Raw genomic sequence first — 24,600 nt, 5'->3', positions numbered from 1 at the left:
AGAGCATGGTTTGCATTGTACTAGTTAATGGGTGTAATAGTTTACATTTCAAATTTACATAATTGTATGTTAAATGTAAAGTATGAACAAATAGTTTAGATATTTTTTAAATATTATAAAATAATCAGGCTCAATTTGGCGGTAGATGAATGATGGATGTATGAGGGCTTATTTGAAGCTGTCATCTACATCGAAAAAAAGCGTATCACAGCTTGTAACTTCTACTTCACAATAAGCCTCAATTGTGACGTTTGATGTATTAAACCAAGGGCCTCAAAGCATTTCAATTTGCGGACCGCATTGCCTAACAAATAACGTTGTTGAGGGCCATTTGGACGTCACCTTTAACTAGTGAACGAACGTTAAAATCTCCTTTGAATGAGAAAATACCGACTGAATGTTTCGAAATTGTGCAGCTAATTATTATTGAAGCTTTATGTTACACTTAAAAAGTAAACATTGATATTTTGATTAAAATAATCAAAATAACTAACTGTTTATTTTAGTGTTTACAAAGCTACCGCGGTCCGTAGTACAGGCCTCTCAAGAGCCATTATTAGACAGTAGACATAAATGTTTCCAAATTGATACTCAGGAGTTATAGTCAAATTATTCTCTTTTAACACATTTGATCATTCTTGCGATTTTGCTTCGATCATAAAGGGAATTGAAAAAAAGAATCTGAAGAAATTTGATTTGATAATAAATGAGCTGAGAGTGATAGTCTTAATCATTGTTTAAAAACATGGTCTCAATCATTGTTTAAAGTGATGCGTCCGATAAATTCCACCATAGCAAACAATACTAGATTCGTACGTGTTTTATCCAGATATCCATTTAAGTCGATCGTCAGGTGGTAAGGTGATTCCAGACCTAATACATCATGAGCGCAAAAAGGTATGAATGTTTTCAAATCCTTCACTTAAATAACACCCATACGAATCGCTTCAGTGTCGAGGCGCTACGAATCATTCCCGTTGGATGTCAAACCCTGCAATCCAGCGGTTGGCGTTCAGCGTGTTGCATACTTTTAGGCTGATTTTATCCATCTTACGCAGAGTATGGCAGCTGACACGCTTAGTGATCGACGAAAAACGTCGAATGAGTATGCAAGCAGAAAAGCGCAATGAAATTTTAATGTCATTAAAAAAAGTTTTGATAAAAATGCTACAAATTTTCTCATCTTGTTTCCTTCTATTTGGCACAACAATCTTTTTGGTCTACGGTTGGCTGTCAATGATTCTGTTGATTTTACCCAAAGTAGGATAATCACTCCATTTGCAGATGCAGTCTCTACAGTCATGTTGCTAAGACGTGTTATGATAACACTACGTTCACCTGCAACCATTTTGGGAGGATTGTATTTTGCATATTTATTTGTATTTGCCCATTACACTTCGGATGCTACCAAATTGAAAAGCCAAAACCAACACATGTAATCGGTACCGTTTCTCATTTCCGTGTTTAAATTAAATAATCTAGGCAAAAAAATGTACATCTCGCACGCGTCGGCTTCAGCTAAACATAGTATACGACAAAAAAAAAAAACAATACACTGCTCCCGGAAGGACTAAACTTCGGTTTGGAATGGAGGCTTCGAGGCAAGCAAAAACACAACCAGTTACCCAAGGACACACGCACACACACGCACGCACACACGCATACACACTGTATCGGAGGTATCAGAAGCTGCCCATATGTGTTGCAGATGCTCGCGAAAGCTCGAGATCACTTTCTCCCAGCTCTCTCCAAACGTCTGCCCCAAAACGTCGTCGAGGGATGTTACATCAAGCATCTTGAGATCACGAAAGGCACGGACTGCGGGGATTTGTGGAGTGGAATGTGTTTTGTATGAGCACGATGTTGTTGTTCACTTTGCGATGTAGTTTCGCGCAACAGATATTCTGCCGATGATCATCCAAGGCATTCATTTTGTCTTTCTTCTTCCTCTTCTTCTTCTTTTTTTATCCTACACTCTAACAAACTCCGGCGAGCTTTACGGAGCTTGCCGAATTAGGAGCTGTTGCGGGTTGAACGTGCATCTTGTTAAGCATTCACAACTCCCACACCTCCTTTCTCCCATTCATTTCTTTGGATCCCTTCCGTGTACCGCCGACTGTTGTTCCGGGTTGTTCCGCCAGCTCTGCTCCACCGTGCGCCCTGCCCTGGTGTATGCTTGCACCCTTGCCTCCGAACAGTACAAGCAGGTTACTCTCGCGCGCGCACGCACACGCAAGACGAAGAGAGATTATTATACGTATTGTGCTAGCCTACAGCGCCTTCTTAGCCTCGACGGCTGGCCGCGTGTTCGCCTCGACGGCGTCCTTTGGTTTGCATTCCAACTGGTTGTTGTTTTCCTCGCCCGCCTTGCCGGCGGTGCGCTGCGGTGCCGCACCGTTCGACTTGCGGATGTACGAGTGCACGTAGAACGAGCTGAACATGTAGATGAACAGGCCGGCGTTCAGCGTCAGCAGGGCGGCGATCGATTTCGGGTAGCCGCAGGTCGGCTGGAACTGCACCTGCACCGTGTGGAAGAACACAATGATGAACTGCACCTGGAGGAGGGAAAATGGTGAAATGCAGAACATTAGCGTTAGAAAGTTATACGCAATGTACCGGTTTTACAAAGAACTTGTTCCGTAGAAAGTACAAGACCTTCAAACAACTTGTAAAGTCGTTTGAAAGTTTGTCTCTAATTGCTAACCCAACCATGGAACAGGTTCTTGCGAATCCCGCCCAAAACACCGTCGGCTACTTACGATCTGCATCACGGTCAGGTAACGCTTCCACCACAGGTACTTTTGAACCTACATAAGTGTAACAGGAAAAGACAGTTTGTGAGCAAGTTGTATATATTTTGTTGGTGAATTATCAAAATTACCTTCGGTCCCATCGCGGCCAGCATGTAGTACGCGTACATGCACACGTGGATGAACGAGTTGATGACGCCCAACAGCGTACCGTGACCTCCTGTGGATAGCAACAAAAAAAAAAAAAAAAACACAAAACCAAACATCAGAATGATTTAAAGTGTCCGTCAATGGGTAGAACTTTCGAGTTGATTAACGTTTCGGACAGCGCGCGTGTCTCTGCGCTACATCCGGGAAACGGGGTTGTTACTTTTGTTGTGTATGGATTCCTTTCGACTCTAAATGACGCTTAACATAGCATCAAGATTGTTTGTGTGTATGTGTGAGTTTGGTGCAAATTAAGAAGGGTTTGCGGAAGCATTAACAACCTTATTTTCATCATGGACTTCCCGAAACAGAACACAAAAACGTGCTCAAAAGAAAACGAATAACATATCATAAACAGTTACTAGAATGTTTCCGTCCCCAAACACTGCGGTTGTTTGTTTGTCAAGTTCCACGCTTCCGTCAGTGCCTAAAAGGTGATGCGTCAAATCATTGAATCATAAACAAGCGAGCGCTGGTGGGAGAGACACACTCACAGATCGATGTCGTAAGAGCAACGGCTAAAGCAAGTCTTAGTTTGTTGTTTTATTTTCCCCTCAAAAATCATCGCTTCAACGACGACGGTGATGGTGGTGGTGGTGATGGTGCGTCTGGTTTCACTGATCATTCATCCGCACACCTTAAGCATCGAGCGCGCACAACGCAAGGTTCCACCGATCGTTTGGGAGGACTTTTATTAGTGATTAGATCGCGAACGAGCCAATGTGTAAGCAGCGGTGTCAGATTTGCGATCGCGACTGCTGGTTTAGTTGTGCTTTGGCGATGTTTTAAACGTTAAGCAACGGATCGCTGATCCTGTCTGCTTGTGTGAAGCTATCGGACTCTTGTGCAAGAGACAAATGAGAAACTTTGTTGCTGTTGGAAGGTACAAAAACGCTTCACCGTTATCAGCTTTTATGTAAGATGATTGTTTTCTCATCGATTACTTTCACTGGCAGTTCGTTTCTTGGACATATTTGAGATAAGTAGCTGTTTGTCTCAAAGAAGCATTGCTCTTGAATCAAAAACAAAACGAAACTGGTGAACTAAAGCACCAAAGCAAAGTGATGCATACAAATGTCTCTGTTGGTATAACACAATGATGAGATCAATCGAGACACTTCGCTGTGAATCACGCTGAGTGACGCAAATCGACACAAATAAAACTGTAGCCACTTGTTAATGACAACTGACTGGGTCAGAGGTTGTGCCAACACCGTACCAGCGAATTATTGATTTTTGGACCCAAATCTTTTATTCATTTCCCAGCATTGTGGAGTGACCATTAGATAAGCAAGCGTTTCAATGTGACTTGCCACGATTCCAGACAAAAACGATTGTATATTTTTAGTTTTCAAGAATAGCAGTGCATTTTTGACGTCAACAGAGGTCATCCGAGAACCCAACAAACCGTACGTCGCAATGGCATTGAAAACACATAGTGTCAATATTTTCATGCATGAAGCTGTCCCGAATATTGTAACGTTTGGCATTTTCCTGATTAACAGCAAAAGAAGTCATTGCCATCAAGCGTGCGTTCCACTGGTCGTCCGGTCGAGGAGACAATAATTAGCACCACAACACACTGCCAACGCCTATCCAACTGCCCGAGCAACAGAAGGACACGACCTATCGGTGGTCCCAGCTGGGTTGGTGTTTGTGGGATCTCTAACCCAGACACTAAACACCGAGAGTTTGCGGAGTTTGTTACCGTTTCGCTACCGTTCTTTGCTTTTCACACCTTGGCGTGAAAAATGCAACCCAAAAAGGGGAAGGATGTAGCTGACACTGACCATCTACACTGACCTTGTGCCAGTGTCACCTCTTTGCGCATCTAGAGCGGTCTGCTGTGGACCGACGAAAAGCGGCCTCCCACTTACCGGCAAAGTACTTGACGCCAATGAAGCCACAGACCGGCATCAGGGTGTGGTGGTAGACGTGCAGGAACGAAACCTGGTTCTGTTTCTTCCGCAGTACAAAGAACACCGTGTCGAGCAGCTCCACGACCTTGCACATGTAGTACATCCAAACGGCACGAGCCATCTAGTAGAGGGGCGAGAAGGAAGACGAAACGATTTCAGAAGAGTGTCACGGGAAGATGGAGCAAGATGCTGCGGTGCTACTTACCCTCATTGCTACCGGGTTTCGGCTGTAGTCCACGGGTTGGCAGGAGTAGTTGTAGTGTTTCCTCCATCCGCCCTCAATTCCCTGATGAAAGTGAAATACATTTAGTAAAGGTGTTTTTATTGGGGGAAAAATGTAATTATTATTGTAGTTTCAATCACTATCGGAACCACTTATAGTGCCATCTTTATACTGTAAGCCCAGTTCTGCAAAAAGCAAGCAATGGCTCACTCCAAGTATGCGCAATAAATGTGGCCTCCAAGCCACTTTTCTCGCTTAAATTGTAAAGCAAACCAATCGACAAAGAAGCGGCGCCTGGCAATATATTTGCAGACGTTTAATTTGTGAAAGAGGAAAGGCTTTCCTGCAGTAAATCCACAAAAAAGTCAGCTTTTCATGGATGGTCGCTTATTGTTGACTTGTTGTGCCCTTGTTTCGTGCCATGGTCGGGTAATTTTACGAACATGGCATTACTTTATCGTACAGCAATGAAAATAAACCTTATAAAACGTCTGTTAGTTTTAACAGCTAAATAAATAAAATAAAACTTATAACCTGCAAATCGCTTGCAATAAAAAAGAGTTTCTGGCCACAAAATGGTCTCCATCGTGGAACATCACATTCCCATGCTTTCGTTTGCTAATTGAACGAAAACAGAATGCAAAATGCGCTGCTATCTGTATAAATCTGTTTAAATTTGCATAAAACGCTTAGTTGACCATTTGGCATTTGCTTTCGAGCGCGAAAGATTCTTCCCCGAAAGATGCTCCACAAGAATGAAATACACTTTGCGGAGAGGAAAATAATAATAAAACAAAACCACTGCAAAACCACACTTCCTGGTTGAGATGGTAGCGCCCGTGCCGTTTTGGCAGCCCGTTTAAAATTTAAGCTACATTTTAATCCACTCCGCTGTGTAGCACGCACATTTGGGCTGGTTGGACTGTTTGATTTGGTTAGATTAGGCTCGGATAGGAAAGGTAAGGCGGGCTCACAAAAAAACGAAGGCCACACTTTGAAGTAAAAAAAAACGGACTGACTAGGAATCGATGACGCCACGCACGGTGTGGTGAAACACGGTATCCAAGAGATTGGCCGCCGTTTCGACACAAGCACGCGGATTACATAAACCCGAAACTACTAAATCACTGTTTCTACAGAGTGAAAAGAGCACAGGCAAACCAGCAGCCAATCGTGTTGAGCTTGTTTTGGGATTGACGATCTAACGGCTATTGATTTTTCCCTTCATTTGTTAACGGTGGGCGACTAAAACTGCTTCACTTGTTTGGGTCACACTCACTTCATACACTAGCACGATGCTGAGCAGCACCTGTACCGCGTTGTACGCGATCAGCACACCCTCCAGCTTGAAGGGCTTCCGCTTGGCCATGTACCGGGGTCCAGCGTACAGGCAGAAGTACAGGTACGTGACGAGGATCATGATCAGCGGCGTGATGGAACCGGACAGGAACCACTCCTTCGTGCGCTCATCTACAAAATGGAGGGGACGAAAATACAGCGGATATAGATCGGTATAAAAACGGCAAAGGACAACCACACACACACACACACGAGCACACACATGCACAGCACACACACAACACGCACCTTGATTTTCTACGAAAAACTTCACCACCCTGTCCAGGATGCCGTTGCTCGGTTCACTTATGACGTCTGGACTCATTTTGGTAGGGCTGGTTCACTGTCTCTTTTACTGAAACTTTGCCTATTTGGTTGTTCACTGACACGTGATAGCGATTTATTGTACACGTTGAAACTTTTCTATGCACTAGATGCTCTTTTCAGCTGACAGAGCTTTTGATTCCACTGAGAAAATCTGCAAAACGAAAACAAATTATAGAAATTAGTAACTATTTGTTGGTTATTTAACTTCCAACAAAAACGCGAATTTTCATAAAAGAAATATCTATTCATCTAATACACTTGTTCACACTCTTCTGTACATTAACTGATTCAACATTTGTTTGTTTCAAACTAACATTCTAACGTTGCTCTTCCGAAAAAAGGTCAACTTCTTCTAATGTATTACCACTTAAAATCGCGTTAGGCGTAGCCGTAGCAGCAGCAGGTACTGAACCGAATCCTGCCGACACCGTTCCGTGCGACTGTCCAAATCGAACTGATCGACACTGGGCTCGACAATGGTCGGACAAAGCACGCGCTGCGCGATCCTAACAACCTAAAACCCCCCCGTACGTACCACCCGATGCCGGATCGGAACGCCCAAAACACTGTGTCTGCTGCTTGCGAACCGTCTGAAAAACTGGATGAGTTGGACTGCATCGCGTTCGGCCGCAACAGATCCGGGCCCGCTACACAGCGCCGTCCTTTTCCCCTACCCCTAACAACCGTGGTCGTTTTGCGTTTTGCTCAGATCGGATCTTCCTTCCCCTACCAAACCACTGTCCACAGACACACATACACACACACGCATACAGTTACGCGTATCGATACCAACACAAACTTAAGCTTAGCTTAAGAAAGGGAGGGGGGAGAGCATAGGAATTTTCGCGCCACCGAAAGCGAGACAGATTTCAACGAAACGTAGACAAAAGACCGCAACAGTGGCGCAAGCGACGAACCGGCAAAATCTCCAACCACTCCGAAAAGGCTCGGTCGCGGTGCCATTTGGTCGTGGCCGTTAATCAACATTGCTGTTGGGAAGGGAGAGATCTCTGTGTGTGTGTGTGTGTGTGTGTGTGTGTGTGTGTGTGTGTGTGTGTGTGTGTGTGTGTGTGTGTGTGTGTGTGTGTGTGTGTGTATATATGTGCCTTGGGAGGTTGTAGAGGGTGTATAGGGAAACGGTATGGCCGTTGTTTCGCTCGTTCGGTGATAAAAGCAGAGCGAAGTCACCCTGCCCACCCCTGAACGCTGCACCCCCTGTTATCTTATCATACCCTTGCGTTTGTAGGGCTTGCTTTTTAGTGGCCGAACGCATCATGTTGCGATCCAAAACAGTATGAACACGGTAGGAAAGAGGTCAACCTTCGTCATCTTCTGCTGCGCTATACTTGCATGAACCACCATGGGGATATTGACGAGGATAAGCAAGACAGTCAACCAAAGAAAGTATCTCTGTGTGTGTGTATTTATCTTGGCCATTACATAAGGCGTGACCCTCCTAGCAAGCTGCGACGACACGCTATAGGCGACACCAGTTTTTGAAGGTCGCGACCCGGTCCAAACAGGCCCACTTTTGCCGCAACGTGCTGAGGTCGTCTGCACACGTAGGTATGTGCGTGTGCGTATGTGTGTGGGTCAGGATAGGTCGCAGAAAATCCCAAACCCGTTCACGGTGCAACCCTCTTTCGCACACACCAACCGGAATGGTAACGATCGTGTGGCGTGAAGTTCAGCAGCAACTGGGCAGCAAAGCAAGGGCCTTGTGGCGCAGCCGCACTCATCAGCTGACAGACGGGTTTTCACTTTCTGCACACCCTTTATGCGTGGGGCCAGGTAAACTGGCGAGAATCGATCTTCAAATCGCTTCCAGAAACGAGGCACACACAATGTCAACTACATCTACCTTCTTCTAACTAATACACGCAAAACGCACTGCTTAGCTCAACCATCTTGTTACGCAAGGCCGCGGTTATCTGGTGACAGCTGTACGCCAATTTCTATTTCCAGCAGTGCGAATGGTTGACTAGCACACTGTGTGACAAGACACACTTTAACCTCCAAACCAGTCCCGAAAGACGTTAGTGGCTCGAAAGCTCGACCTCAGGCTGACAATCAGAACGATGATAAGCCGGCTGGCTCGCTACGCACAGACTGATTAGCGTTCAGTAGAACTGGTTTTTCTTTTTGCGATGGAATGGATTGATTTTTCGGTGTTGTTGTTTTATTTTGTCCGTTTCCCTGCCCCCTTTCGGTCGAAGCGTTTCTGCCTCGGAAGTGTAAATTAGATCTCAAAATCAATTCTCTTTTGCCTCTTTCAATGCTATCCACATGGTGTGCGTGTTTGTCGGTTGAAACCGTCGTCAACAAAACCATAAGGCAGAAGGCATATTTATTCATCGTTTCGGGCCACACTGCCACCCGCTTGGAAGGTTAGGTGGCGTTTTCGATCAGGCGCGTGTGCTATCATCGGCACTTATGTGTTTCCATAAAACACAAAACATTGGACTAAGAATGATGTTTTCGAGCTTTTGTGAAACTGAAAATATCTATTAAGTGTGAAATGATCTATTGTTTCCTACAGATCAAAACAAAAAGGACAAACCATACAGCCCACAATCGTTTGCTAAACCGTATTGCAAAATAAGACTTTTGAAAAGGTAACTGATTTGCTTACAATGGATTAAAACGACGTTCATCAACCATAAAACAGCTGAATTAAAATGATTTTGATGGACCACTGGTAGGAATAAGACGAAATTGTTTAGTACTTTATATAAGTTTCTATATATCAGCAGCTATATAAGCTAATAAGGGCTAACGAGAACCAAAACAAACGACGAACCATGTCATTCATCGTGACGTGTATTAATTGTTTGATATTCTTAACCATTCCTACACATATTCTGGTGTTCTGGTTGAAATCTTTTTCTACTATTGACTCAAATGTTAAGCCAAAACACTCCAACTGTTGCTCAGATATGTTAAAACAACTTCTTCTTTTTCTTCTTTGGCTCAACAACCGTTGTCGGTCAAGGCCTGCCTTTACCTCTTGTGGGTTTGGCTTTCAGTGACTAATTGATTTCCCCCCATAGCAGGATAGTCAGTCCAACGTATGGCGGCACGGTCTATTTGGGGCTTGAACCCATGACGGGCATGTTGTTAAGTCGTACGAGTTGACGACTGTACTACGAGACCGGCCTAGTTAAAACAACAAACCTGTTTTTTTTTCAAACATTCGGATAAATCACCCATCTCTATTCTTCGTGATCGTTCTTCGACTGTTAATTTTATTGACCGTGTTCTTTAAATAGCTTATTTAAATATTATTATCTCTTCCATAATCTATTTTTGGATGTTTTTCACAATTTTTAAAACCAATGAACCAATAATACCACAATCGGTACCGATGCGTCCAAGGTATTCTGCCTTCTGGAAGGTTATGCAAAATACCAAGTCTCCTCTGCTAAATACTGTCTGCCAAATAAACAAATAAACACCACCGATACGGTTATGATACGGTTGGCCTCGATCGTCCACCACCGTCAAACAAACGCACCAGGCCACCCGGTTCAATAACCCACACTGACTGACCCTTGTGCTACCCGGTTGTGACGAAAGTGCATTCGATGCATGCTGCCGAGTGGTGCGACTCGGCTGCAAAGTTCACGCGCCAGTCCGTCCCAAAACGATGCTGATTTGCCCCCGATTCTACGCCACTAATACAACAAAAAATAAGCAGCAGTAAGTGTGGGTCGCTTAAGCGAACAGCACAGCGATGCATCTAAAGGCAGAGGATGACTCGAAGACATTACAAGACAGCATCACCAACTGCAGCGTAAGGCCATCGAGAGGGTGGAGTTGTGTTTAGATCCTCAGCCTGCAAATGTTGTCTTGCAGACGGCAGACGGCTTGCACGTCTCTCCGAACAAAACATTAGATGTTCAAGGTTTCTTGTACCGAACACGCAAGGTGTGGTAGACCGGGAGGAGGAGGAGTTAATATTTTATTTTATTACAACACCTATCAACACTGGCTGTGAAGGATTTTAGGTTGCGAAATGGCCGTCCGCCCGCAGCCCCAGCGAAGGAACAGAACGTACTGCGCAGTGTTTTTGTTTTCGAGTTTCTTTCCAATACCACCGATTAATGATCAACCTGTCGGTGGTTGCAGCTTACCCTTACCACACAACAAAGAATGAAACCGGGGTGACGATGGCGCGTCTCGGTGTAATAACAATTTCACGCTTCATGCTGCCTCATGCAAAGCGCAAGGGTACGGTTCGGTTGCTCATTACCCTGCATATCTCGTTCGATCGTGCGGCTACGGGTTCAATAGATCGCTTGTGGGGGTTTTTGTGTGTATGCCAGAACGTTGGGTGAGTCCAGTGTTTGGGGTAGGTCAGTTACAACCCCTCATTCTACTGTAATGGATCGATTATTCCACCAAGGAAGCAGTTTCATCATGAGCTAGGATATCGATCAATCCAGCCACAAAGGGGCAAACCGACACGTGTTTCTCATTTATTTTTCTTATGTAACCTAGTTTTAGATCGCGTGTGCCACAGCCAACGCATGAGATGTGTCATTTACCTTTGAAATGCTTAAATAAAAAAAAGAAGAGCGTTCACGAATCAAACCGGTTGAGATAACTCTAGTAGCTGTAAATGCAGCACACTCCCAATTCGGCACAAAGGATCATCATGGCAACATGGTTTCGCACAACCCAATTTGAAACGTGTTTTATTGGGATGAACGTGGATCGTATGCTTTTTTAATCGAACAGGCAGACGTATGCAGATGCGCACGGCGATTTCCTAATACCCTCATGATGCAACCAGTTCGCACGGCCATAAATAGTAATATTGTTATGCTCGCAAACTAAGCTGCTGTGTGTGCTGTAGTAAGTAGGACTAACCCTTCTTCACGCATCGTAACAAGTTGCAGTAGAAAATTATCGATACAATGTGATATGATTGCTGCATTAATATAATCATTTGACAAAATTGTCCATGATGGATACTAATACATATCGGTATGCTCCATTCACAAAACAACGAATGGGAGGTTTTGCGATACTTCTTCTTCTTCTTATTTTTCATGGGCACAAGAACCGTTGTCGGATAAGACCTGCCTGTAACACTAATGGGCATGGCTTTCAGTGACTTATTGATTTACCCATAGCAGGATATTCAGTCCTATGAATGAAGGTACGGTCCATCCGGGACTTGAACCCATTAAAAGCATGTTGTTAATTAGTGCGAGTTGACGACAGTACCACGAGACCGGCCAAAACTATACAATATTTGCGTTACTATACTATCCATTGTGTTATATGGAGTTTGACAGCTGGCGACTGAACTCATATGAACATTCCATACAAAACCTACAACTAGCCGTAGAATTTTAGCTAGATTATTGACCTGATAAATATGTAACCAATCGCCGATTCTTCGCAGGTTCCATCAAGTTCAATAGCTCATGAAAGATAGTATTTTTTCTTTCTTCTTGAAGCATACATATTGTGTATTGAACAATATTGTTCCACTGGCTACAGATATCTCAGGAGTTTATGATGATGCTAGTACTTGGGTTGTTTATGCTTGTTTTAATAATGATGACCTACAATTGCATCATCCAAAGTGTGTTTAACACAACGTGTATTAACAAATAAACAGCAACAATTTACTCCTGACAAAAAAGTGTATATTAAACTTTTACAGCGTTTTCCAGTTCACTTTCGAATGTAAACATTGTTATTCACCGCATGCAACACGTTAGTCCACATCAATCTGATATTTCATTTCCATCACAATAATTTTTAATTTCTTCAGCATGATTTTCAACACGACTCAAGCTGGATTAAGTTTGACAGTTCTTTGTCATGTGTTGAAAATTCTTGGATTCTTGGATGAATAACTATGTGCACATTCGAAACTAGTCACTTTCTAACCCTTTATTTTCTAATATTACATCTCGATTATAGAATATTACTTCCTTTTTCTCGAACGACGACTTTAGAATAATGACATGAAACAAGTTGAAAATTGCTGGTAAATATGAAAGAATATATGTTTAAAGGTCTAAGCTATGCTTAAAATTGAGAAACAAACGGTCAGAAATGATTTAAAATTACAAAGCTTGATGATTTAATGTCTCAACTGCAATTGAAAACATTGACATGGCTCACGATAAAAGGCAATCAACAAATACAAATTTAATTCAAAGACTCAGAATAATCATGCAGTATTAATTTATAGTTTGGTAGTGTACATAAATATCTAATTTCCTCACAATCTCATGATATGTCGTTGCTAGTACATGAAACAATGGAACTAATTTAAGCATTCAGCTTGACCTTATATTTGTTCCAATTATTATGAAAAAAAAACTTTTAAAAATTCCGATTAAATTTATTACTTGAATTTATAAATCCTTCTTATCACAACAGCCCATAACCTCACGCGGCTCGGTTGCGCATCCCTTTATCCGTACAGATATATCCAATTCATCACCGCGCCGAGATGCACAACTCACAAGGGCTGAATTCATTTGCCCCGGCCGACCTTGCGAAGGCTCTGTACATGTGCCGTGACTTACTCGAGCTCAACAGAAATGTAAGAACGAGGGAGAGAGCGATAGCAACCCACACACGCAGCTTCCACAACAAACAACCACGACTCATTGTACCGACGGACAGTCAGTACGGTACGAAAATTAATTTCTACCCACTTATTCATGCCAGCACGAGCGAGCTGCTTGGTGCCAGTTTCCCACTTACTGCGAGCTGTTGTCATTCAACCCTTCAACCCTTTTCGGGTGTAGCATTTCTTCAGAACTCCCTTCCTTCTTCATTTGCTACAATTGCCATTTGGTGGTGGTTAGCGGTGAGAAGCATAGCAATAAAATACGCCAAAGGGGCGGGAGGGCGAAACTAATTAATAAGCTTTGCGTAAGCTTTGCTGCGGCTGGGAGTGTGAACAGTCGTATCCGCCGCACGTTACGCGTACGCGATCACTGAAGCACGCGATCGGACCAAGCTGCAGAGCGTTGAGCGAGCGGAATGGAGGGAGAGGAAGGGGCCAAAAAATAACTTAAAAAAAACAAGAAAAAACTGTCTCTCGAAACGATACTTTCTAAACCAAATCTCTATTGACTCGTGGACCTTTTTGATAGACAATTCACCAGCACTCTCGTGGTAGTGAAAGAGTCCCATAGCTGGGTGGTCAGCCGTGGTAAGCACGCGCCGCAAGCCGCAGATGAGAGTGAAATTAAAACAACAGCACATCGCGCGCCACCACCGATTGCGGCTGGCGCAAGACGGAATGTTTTAAAGGGGTAGTTTTTTTTTTGTTTTTGGCCAGCGTGTTACTGGGCCACAGTTAAGCAGATACGGTTGGCGGTAGTAGCCGAAATGAATTCATTTCGTGTAAAATAACCATTTTTCTTACCGCATCTTGTGGTGGGTCGTTGCACAATTGTCGCTCGGTTAAAAAGCTTCCCAAAACAAACGGCCTGCTTTGTTTGTTCTAAAAAAACTTTTGATGTTTAGACGTTGTTTTTATGATAGTTATCCATGAGTCGGGACACTTTCAGTGGCGTTACTAAATCAAGGTCTTTTGTTGATAACAAGAATTACGCAATACGTTTTTGAGGTTAGACTAAGTTACATTAAATTATATTTTTCATCTTGAAGTAGACAACTAACTCTTGTTTCTTTATTAAATAATTAAGATTTATAGTAAGATCCTATTGATCATAGCGATCTCCAGAATTAATCGAATGATTCAGTATGTGCATTGTAAACAAATTAAATTACGCCTTAATTGTGCCTTGATGATCGTACTCGATGAGATTGCGGAAGTAAGCATAGAATGGTTTGTCACTCCACTGTCATAGGCGCTTCGATAGAAGACGGTTCGCTCGTGCTGGTCGTGACGCCGTGCAAACCGTCTTTCCTTTCGCACACGCGGCCACAAATCGCAATTCAAGTTCAGCGCACACATTTGATATGCGCATAAGCGCGCATTGCATACCCTCTGAGAACGGGACGCCCTTCAGGCAGACGAGCCAACGGGCTCGCACCCCCCAAGGCGTTACGCATTCGATAATAAATATTTCCATCACTCGCTTTGTAATGTAACCCGCCGCTCGAACGCGACTCAATGTGGCATTTGTTTGACGTCATTGTAGGCTTCAAGTTACCGTGCACCAAAGTTCCAGAACGGTTCTGCCAAACTCAGCCCGTATCTCAGGCGGTGTTAATGTCAAGCAAATGTCTCGAGAGTTGTTACATTATTTACATAACGTCTACGCAGCGTACACTCGAGCGCAACACCAGCAATCATTGCGATTATAAGGTTTGCTCTCGATCGATACCGAACACTCCCAGCGCAACGACCGCGTCAAACGCGTCTAGTTCGATCTCTACAGCGTAGCGACGCTAAGCGACGAACCTGCAATTGCTCGACCAATTGTTTGGCGACCTTCAACCGGTGGAAAAAAAAGTAAACCTTGTACCAAGGTCATACGCCAACCAACCGTGCAGGCTCGCCAACTACGCCTCCTCCTGTGTGTACTTGATTTTCATGTACACCACAACGAGTTCCCGCATGCTCCACATCTTCGGCAGTTGATTGGAGTCTTTCCGGGGGGGAGCATCTCATTTCACTCTCTGCCAACTTTCACACACCGCTATACGCACCAACACCAACGCCAGCGGTGCCTGTGCAGCGTGATATTATGCGCGTGTGCCCATTTGGTAGACCCAGACCGACTACGCGCTTCATCTCGCCCGTGCATGATGTAACGAGCCAGGCCTTTTCGGTCACGAGAGTGACTCCGCCAGCGAAGCATCACACAGACACACACGCGCACACACTCAAGACACCCAGTTTCCCGTCTTGCGAACCCGTCTGGCCTGGTCTGCGCGCTAGATTACGGAATCGCAGCTCCCATTCCATTGCAGCGTGGCGTTCGTCCGCTGGTGTAGCGTTACTTTCACACACTGGTGTTTATCGCTTGCGCTGGGGGAAGGCTTGAAATCCCCTGCAAGCGAAAGGAGTAACAAAAATACAGCCCACTGGGCAGGTGTGTTTGCTTCGGGTAGTAAAGGGGGTAATGCCCTCAAATGTCCACAATCGAAAAACCGTGCCCCCTTCGATCGTGACTGCGTGGTGCGTACGGTTCGGATGGAGACGTCACCTTGGCTTTGGCTGCAATTACCCGATCATAGCAATTTGGATATTTTCGGCAAACCCTCGCTTGCACTTGGAGGATGTACGTTCATGGTCAATACTGATTAAACGGAACATTGCGCCAGTGTGATCGCAGTGAGATCGCAGCCTAGGAAGGTCCCGTGACCTGCGCGATGGAAACCTTCATAAGTAAGGTTGATGAAACTGGTTTGCCGCTTGGATAGGGTTGGGGACCGGTTTTCCGGTCCCCACGTTCTGTCCTTTCCGGCGAAGCAGTTGACAGAGCCAAACACAGCGAAAGAAAGAGCAAGAGTTGATCTGTGGATGAGTGAAGAAGGGAAGATCATTTAAGTTCTCCTCCTACGCGTAACTGTGTGGAAGAGATATGAATAGGATCCGATATCGTTCGAAGATCGTTTGATCTCAGGTGGCTCGATCAATACGGATGTTTGCTGCAGCCGAATCAACTGACCATTGGACTGTATTTGAGCGGTTCGTTAGAGCTTGCGTCATTCCGCCCTGTTGCCGTGCTAAATAAGTGACTTTTGGGGGATTTTATTTGAACAGAGTGTACGAAAATTTGGAGAAAATATCTTTTTCAGGTTGAACAACCTGTCGTACGGGTTATCAAGTTCTGTTTCAATATTGAAAATCGCTTAAAATAGAAGCAAATAAGAGTTATCAAGCATTGAGCATAAAATTATTGGGATAAAATCTTCTCTAACTCAATCCTCACAATACGTTGTGGCGCGATTCTTCGTTTTTATGATTTATATTTTTGCCAAAAAACCTCAAACCTTCTGCTTCATCAATCCGTAATGCACACTCTGCACCTAATCTGCTCAAATCAGACTTCCAAATGAGTCGCTTGCATCGGTTAGCACCTTCATTTTCCTCCTTCCCATCATTAGTTCCGCGTGAAAAGCTTCCAAATTTGATCTTCTTGCGCCATACCTCGGATAGTTTTGCATTTGTTGAAGCTAGAACTCTCGGCGCGCGCGGCACGGGTTCAAAGTTAATGAGCTCAAACGTTTGAGGCGTATTGTGGCGTACCTACCAATTAGCTTCTGCCAGTGGAGTGACGCAAATTTTTGTGGCGATTACATTTATTTCACTATCAAGGAAAACATCCGGCAAGCCGTAGTAATAACGCAGAAGCGCCCAATAAGCGCATGCGCTCACAGTAGTCAAACAAATCAAATAGCTTAATTGAAATTGGCACATTGTGGGTAAATACAAGGCGAACATGATCCGGGATTGAACTGGAAAGCAAAATCGTTTAATCAATCACCGTGAGTTGGCTGATTTGGGGGCGAGAATTTATTGATTCAATGTTGTTGATTCGATCGTGAATGTGCAAATATGGGTTTCCTAATTCTTTTTGGAGGCTGTTTCTGGGCTCTGGTGAGCGATTCTGGTTAATGGGCGTAGGATTGGGGCAGGGGAAATCAAAACGAATTAATGATTAATTAAATCAATACTCCCGAAGAGTTCGAGATGCCAAAGAATTCGCCAACAACTGCATAATTGATATCGCTGATTGTTTTTTAAGCAATATTAACGTTTATATTTATTTGATCCATAATCGTTCATCACTCTCTTTGTAGTGTTTTTGAACAGATTTAGCTAATAATTAAACACTTTATTTGCTTTTCTAATTATGCTTCTGAGCGCCATTCCTACTAGCCTAATAGATATGTCTTCGTGTGCCTAAATAGGCACCAATTTGTCTTACATCAATAATGCTCACGGCTACAATACACCCGTTACCTGGCGAGACAAATACAAAACCGTTCAAACACCATTATCAACGGGAACGTTTAAACTGCCGACAAAACCTTTCAATTACACACCGCACTACACATGTCGTACGCGCTACCGCGCTCGTGCGCAACAACAAAAAAGGTCTAATCCAACCTCGCGCGCTTGCGCCGCAATTATCCGCGCAGAGGTGGTTGTGGTGCGTAAAGTCGCGTGGGAAGTACAGGCGCAAGTGGCCCGTACCCACTAACACCTTCCGTCGGCAGTAATTGAGAGTGGAGAGAAAAATTGCCCCAAAAAAAAAACAGCAACTACAAAAGCTGGGGGGAAAACACGACCAAACAATCGGTGCGGTGTGTGTGTCCGCGGTGGCAATAAAAAGTGTAAACAAACAATAAACGCAAACCGTAAGGAACGAAGCGTACACCGTGCTTCTTTAGGCGCACACTTGCTTTGTTGATGGGCCGTACACGTTTGTGAGTGAGTGGTATTTTTTTTACAATCATTTATCATCATTGATTAGCGCTCTTTTGACGGTTCAATGGCCCCTAAAGATGGTAAAAATACAAACATAAAACGCTGGGAAATTTTAATCAGCTGCGTTTTTTCCAGTGCGCTCCGAACGTGTCACTCGGCATGAGTGAGGGCACTTTGCATGAATAGAAATACTTGCTCCGTGCACACAGGGACAGTTGTCTGAGTAAAGTAATAGTTTCCATTACGCGAAATGCCATACCCATTACCCGGCTTCCACCTTCCTTCCACAATCCGGCTGGAAAGATTTGCATTGATTTCCGGTCAGCTTATGCTGGACTTCGAACGTTCGGTAGTGGAAGCGAGGTTTTATGTCACTTTAAATTCATTCTTCCGTACAGCCCTCCTGTGTTTCTGAGCTTGTCCGGGAGTCGCAATCCAGTGCAAAAAAAAAGCGAACACGCACAGCAACAAGACGCTCCTTTTACTCTGCGAACCAGGGTCAACCAGTTGAACGGGTACGATGCACCGCGTCGACTATTCGAATCCCAAACGGCGCCCAAATCACACCACAGCGCGGTCGCTCGACGGTATCTTCCCTTGATTGAAGGTCGGGCCCCGAGTCGGGCAACGTTCCCGAATTGATTCCGAAAGTAGTGCAGACGAATGCAGACGGGCTGCTTCCAGGGTTTGGAATGCAACCCCGGAAACGTTGATGACCCTGACAGACGCACTGTGCGAAGCTGGCGCATTTGGAAAAAAGGAAAAGTATTAGCCGCTGTACCCACTGCAGCGCATTTAGAACAGGTTTCCCTTAATCACTGTCGGTGTTGGTGTAGGACGCCATTATAAATTGGGAACGAATGTCTGAAGAGGTCGTGCGTACGGGATTATAAGATTTGCTTTTAATTTCACAATCTCATTGTTCATTATGTTCTTCTACTTGTGCGTGTGTGCGGTTGCATTGGTCAAGGGTATTTTGAAGCGAAGCTTTGTTTTTGCCATATATTCCACGTCTTCTTTTAATGGATTATTAAACCATATGCTTTAGAGCTCAAAGCTACAATTCACGTTTTCTTACATCAAAGCAGTATCTAAGCTGAAGTATTTGTATAAAATGTTTAAATGATTCCAATATTTAATATTCGCACACCCGGTTTGCGCCTTATGAATGTTACTTTCCTGGAAGATCGCAATTAGCACCTCGCTATGATCAACATCCTACCAATAACGTTACAATCGTTTGACGCCTGATCGCTTAATGTGCTATCGAAATGGAACCGATCAACTATGGAGCTTAGTTGATTATAATTCTTCTTTTAAACCATACTTAATGGAACTACACTAACCAATTGTATTATAATTCATATGAAAAGCAGCCTAACGACCATGCAATAGATTTAAAGCTAGATTCCTTTCAACACTCATTAAGATATGCATGCACCCTCTTCGATAAGCACCTGATTTAACGTCCATGCCCGCAATCGCAATAGCATGTTGAGACACACGGCATCGCTCTCGATTAAATCTTGCATCAACTCCCAACAGGTCAATCTAATTAACCTCTTCTTTCGGAAGGTTCGAAGATCCGACCAAGTGACCTTCACTTTTCCTACGACGCCCTTTTCTCCAAAGTGCCGCCCTGAACAATTAACCCTGATCTTAAACGTAATCATTAGCACCAATATCGTTCGAACGGAGTTGCTTCAGTTTGCAAACAAGATAAAAAAAGACAACACTCGTAAAGATGTTAGCTACTTTTGGCTTATCGATCGAGCCATTAGTTCACGTTCCCAGCAAACGCGAGACGGAATGGTGCAAGAAAAATACTTTCAACGGGAATGGGAAACAACATCCCGCATCAGTTTAAACCATCCAATCCACACAATCCAGCACTTCCTTCCTCCATCGCCCGGCACCGCAACAGGCGAGCCTCTCTTGACGAAATTGACGAATCTATAAAATCGCTTACCTAATACCAACGCGCATACTATCGCGGCACATTTCTCCCATGCGCACCTTACCGTGGAGATGAATGCAACAAGTCCGATCCCCGGTCGGCCGGGTGTTACATAAGCCCCAGCCCAGCCTAAATGCTTTGGCGTTAGTCAGTGGCCCGCTTTTTAGTGGGTTTCCTAGTTCGTATCTGCTCGGTGCACAAGCACGAGCGCGTGTCTCTGTGGGCTCATTGCAAAATACATTAGCCAAACAGTTTTTCGGCACCCTTTCAGCCGTATCTGTTTCTCATCATTTGTGGGTCATGATGAAAAGATGCTACCAGGCGGTTGACTGTTGGTTGGATTACTTTTTTTCTTTGATATAGGGTTTTTTTGTTTGCTGAAGACGCCGTGAGAGTGTTTCGATTCAGGAATGATCGCAATTTAATCGTTTCCTTCAAGGATGTTGCTGCTTAACCGCGAGGACACTCAGTGTGAAAGTTTGTCCAGATGTTTGTGTGTGTCTTGTTTTGGGGTTTTGTATGACATTGGTATCGTGATAGTAGGCTCTTGCAAAGTGGCAAACAGTGGATTTAGTTTTCATCATACAAGCGAATACATAAATATAAGTCTTATCTTTGATTATATTTATAAAAAGAAGAATTTCTACGATACATTTTGTTGTCACCACAGGCTTAGAAATCGTTCCGCTTTCGCGAATGTTAAAAAAAAACTCGTTTAATTTGAATCATATTAAAAGCTATCTAGCATTGACATTGACCAAAGAGAAACTCACAATATCTTTTCTGGTATGGTAATGGGGTGTTGGATGACGGAAATGAATTCAGTTCTCATTTTACTTATTTTTGTGTCTTGCTTTTCACAATGCTAACAAAAACTGCTCCGTGGTTTAAAGAATAGCATCACTGAAATCAAAAATCAATGTTTAAATATTTCAAAAATAACGGTAAGATCACCGAAACGAAAGCGCACAGGGAACTCCATTTAGCGACGCTCTCTATAACTAAACTCTCTTCAACAACAACAACAACAACAACAACAACACGAAATTTATTCAGATTCTAAACCGGTTTAAACATAAAAAACATCCAATTAGACATAAAACACACGTGGATGGGATGGCATGCATGAATTAGCTTCGCATGATCCCGTGAAACGAATCCTGGGGATCATTGAACGGAGCGAAAGTTTTGTAGCCGACTTCGGTAAGGTTGTGGGTCGAAACAAACTTTTGCGATTAACATCACATCGTTGTCTGCTGCTAATTCACGATGTAAATTTTTGGCTAGAGGGTAGGTTTGCATATTTATTTGCGTTGAGAAGGGGAGTTTTTTTTGCGGGGAGAGCGATCTTTATTGATGGTCCATAAATTGTCCGAAATCGAGACCCTTAAGCATTAAGCGCACACCGATTGGTGTGGAATGGACACAAGCTGTGGGATCTTTTTAAGGGCTGGCATATTTTTCATCAACGTTTACAACAGTTTAAGCCGTAATTCTTTTTATTACACCAGCAAGCATTATCTTGCCGATCGCATTCCACACGATAGCTCAATTACAAAACGAGCAGAAGCTGCACACTAAACCTACGAGCATGACTTTCATTTTGTATGCCAGTTTTCATGTGAAAATCTATCAGAAATCAATAACGACTGTGCCTACACACCTTCAGGCGTTGCAGATGGCGTCGCCAAATGCCAAACCTGCACCTTTCTACCGGTTTTAAATTCCGGTATTTCCAACGTTTTCTAACAGCTTTATCGGACACTGGATCGTGACACGGCAGCTTTCGGGCCGGTTTTACGCCAAATTTTCCGGATTTTGCATGGCGATCGTTCACATTTTGAAACGAGAACGCTGTATAATGCAAAGCCCATGCCTCCATGTTGTCTGGTGTTTCTTTTTTGCGGCAGTAGAATCTTTTCGTTCTGCATCGAAACATCGCAGGAAGAGAAGAAATGGATCTATCTTTAGAAGCTCAACAATCGGAAGCGTGATCGTTCAATCGTTAAGGGGTTATTCACCCGTTTCCCATGAACACGGTATGACGCGTCCCGAACGCGTCGCCGATCTACTTTGAAGGTCTTCCAGCGGGCACGACACGTTCCGCTCAAGGTCACGAGCAGCAGTATTGGATTTTCCGAGCGAGGTTTTAAGTACACGCGATCGATCGCGAGGCTTGTACGATCGCGGTGCAATACCGAACTGCCGTACTGCTGCACTACCCGTTGATGATAGGAATTAGGTATCCAGCCCATATGTGCGTGTGTGTCATCAACTGCACACCATCAACTGCACAAAGCTTGAAGGGTAGCTGATGACGATGACGCCATGCCCGGGGAGGCGCCCTTCTGAAAGCTCGGTGCATCATTCCACCATTGTCGATCTGGCCGACTAACGCTGCCAACCGTTTAAAGGGCACCGGTACGAAGGAAAAGGTAAACAACGAAAACCACCCACCCTTTGGTGGGAAAAATACAAACAACAGCATCTTCATCCAGGCCACACGAGACCCGTGATTACCTGACGACAGTTCCGTTCCGTTGGTAATTATTGGTTTGGTGATTATGGTGCTTTGCTTACGTGTTCTCCCTGGGTGCAAGAATGTGTTGGCACGCGGTTGAATATCGCTTCTTTGTACCGAAATGCGCATGGGTGACGTAGCGTGGGCCGGTAACGGAACTGCCGTAGGGTCGAGAAGTTTCAACCCGTATTGAAGAGGCAAGTGTCGGTGCTTTAAGTCGTTTGAGATGCAAACAATTTGATTGGAGGAGAAAACATCACAGAATAAAAGGGAAATTCCTGTGCACTGTCAACAGTGAAACGATCTTTAGTCGGAATTAAATCCGTGTCGTTGATATTGCAGTACAAGGGTACGGTATAAAATGGACAACAATTGTGTCGTTTCTACAGCTCTAGGACACACCCAAAAGCTTATAATGCATAGATTGCAATCACGCTATATTTGGAATAATTCAAAATAGAAAGACTTTGATTTTTTTGTATAAGAAATTTTTTAATTAAGATGATGTTCAGAGATATAAAAAAATTATATTCGATCTTGCAGCAAATTAATCATATTTATAGTGGTTTCTTAGGCATTTTGTTAATTTAAGACATTACCAAGAATTCATTTACAAACATTTAAACATCCTTCAAATCATACCATACTTCTGATATCATATTATATTTTATATTACATTTATTTGTAATTTTTTGGAATTTCATTCTACGAAATGATCTAGAATTTAAAGAATTTTTATCCAAGATCAACTAAATGCTCTAATTGGAGCGATATGCGCAAACAAATTAACACAATTAATTTTGATAGAATGCTGTCCAGAATCCAGTCAAAAGGTTATTTAATAAAATTATATTTAGATAGCTTATGATCTAAAACTATAATTTCACAACTTAAAATTTGATTAACAGTTTTATGATATACATGTATTAACCACAGGACGCGGTAGGAAAAATGACTTCTAAACATCATTTTTGGAGAATTCTACTATTTGGCCACACATTTTTATAGAAATTGCAAAGGTAAAGGATTGTTTCCTCGAATTTTAATCAGCATTCGTTAATAGACATTATTTTCATTAATTGTCCATAAATATTTCACAATTTTACAATCAAAAAACTGAATGCATATTGCAAATTGCGTTTTTCTTCATCGAGTGCTCTCCACAGCATTGTTCCTATAACTTCACTGCACTACTACGGAATACGGAGCACAGCGCTCAATAAAACTTAAACTTTACACACTGTGTCCACCAAGTGGCAGCTTCATTTAAATAAAGCCAGTCCATTTTTAATATCCGACAAGCAGAACTCCAACTTCCGATGCGTTGGACTGTATCGTTGGACCGGGTGCACTTGAATTAATGCCATCAGCTTTGGAGGTGCGACACGGTGACAGTTTGAGAGTTATCGTGTTCGTTTAAACCGAAATGAATATTCCATAATACAAGATCCATTGCTACGAGGTACGACTTCACCACACATCAGAATTACATGATTTAGCTATTACAAAACAACAATCAATACTTGCATTACCGGGCGTAGAATATTCCCCGTCCGATCGCCACTCAAATACACGCTCGACACAATAGTTTCACACGGCGGATACACTTTTCTGCGTGACTTGTGTCACCCCAAAAGGTTGCCCGAATCCGTGCGGTACGACTTGGCGAATCGTTCTACTAGGCGATAAGCGACTAAACGGCCACACTAGTGTCGAAACACTCTGCAGTCAGTCTGTTCTGCTGGACAGTTGGGTGCTAACTAACTCGGTGCGATCAACACAATCCGCGAACGAAACCCTTCCACGCGGCCGGTACGCAGCACCGCCTGCACTACCACGACAATTTTGCAAGTACCAGTAACCACCACGACACCTTCCGTTCACCGGGAATCTCGGTTGAAGGTTGAGCGAGGTGTTCCGTTCATGAGCGAGAGTCAAGGGAAAATTGAAAGCTGATGAACTGCTTTTT

At 43.6% G+C, this 24,600-nt stretch overlaps 2 protein-coding genes across 12 annotated transcripts in view; one reads left to right on the top strand and one right to left on the bottom strand.

Moving 5' to 3' along the window:
* LOC120957082 (D-beta-hydroxybutyrate dehydrogenase, mitochondrial) overlaps window positions 1-24,600 on the top strand; it is a 43,468-nt gene that overhangs the window by 3,985 nt on the left and 14,883 nt on the right. The window lies entirely within an intron of this gene.
* LOC120957083 (elongation of very long chain fatty acids protein) lies at window positions 1,437-24,405 on the bottom strand. Of its 4 annotated transcripts, none has more exons than XM_040379067.2 (8): window positions 24,164-24,405; window positions 6,687-6,915; window positions 6,379-6,569; window positions 5,082-5,162; window positions 4,835-4,997; window positions 2,882-2,970; window positions 2,760-2,807; window positions 1,437-2,555 (listed from the first exon to the last, which is right to left on the bottom strand). In XM_040379067.2, the coding sequence occupies exons 2-8, from the start codon at window positions 6,760-6,762 to the stop codon at window positions 2,271-2,273; spliced, it is 933 nt and encodes a 310-aa protein (XP_040235001.1). In that variant the 5' UTR covers window positions 6,763-6,915; window positions 24,164-24,405; the 3' UTR covers window positions 1,437-2,270. The 4 variants fall into 4 exon arrangements, with proteins under 4 accessions (XP_040235001.1, XP_040235002.1, XP_040235000.1 ...); XM_040379068.2 differs by lacking the exon at window positions 24,164-24,405 and adding an exon at window positions 7,300-7,393; XM_040379066.2 differs by lacking the exon at window positions 24,164-24,405 and adding an exon at window positions 7,129-7,238.

This window comes from Anopheles coluzzii, chromosome 3 (assembly GCF_943734685.1).
Source record: "Anopheles coluzzii chromosome 3, AcolN3, whole genome shotgun sequence".
NCBI lineage: Eukaryota > Metazoa > Arthropoda > Insecta > Diptera > Culicidae > Anopheles > Anopheles coluzzii.
This window is presented reverse-complemented; position numbering and strand designations above follow the sequence as displayed.

Coding starts and splice junctions, on each gene's coding strand:
- LOC120957083 (XM_040379067.2), bottom strand. CDS start 6,762: ATGAGTCCAGACGTCATAAGTGAACCGAGCAACGGCATCCTGGACAGG. Junction 4,998..5,081: donor GAAACCCGGTAGCAATGAGG/GTAAGTAGCACC, acceptor CCCCTCTACTAG/ATGGCTCGTGCCGTTTGGAT. Junction 2,808..2,881: donor TGGCCGCGATGGGACCGAAG/GTAATTTTGATA, acceptor ACACTTATGTAG/GTTCAAAAGTACCTGTGGTG.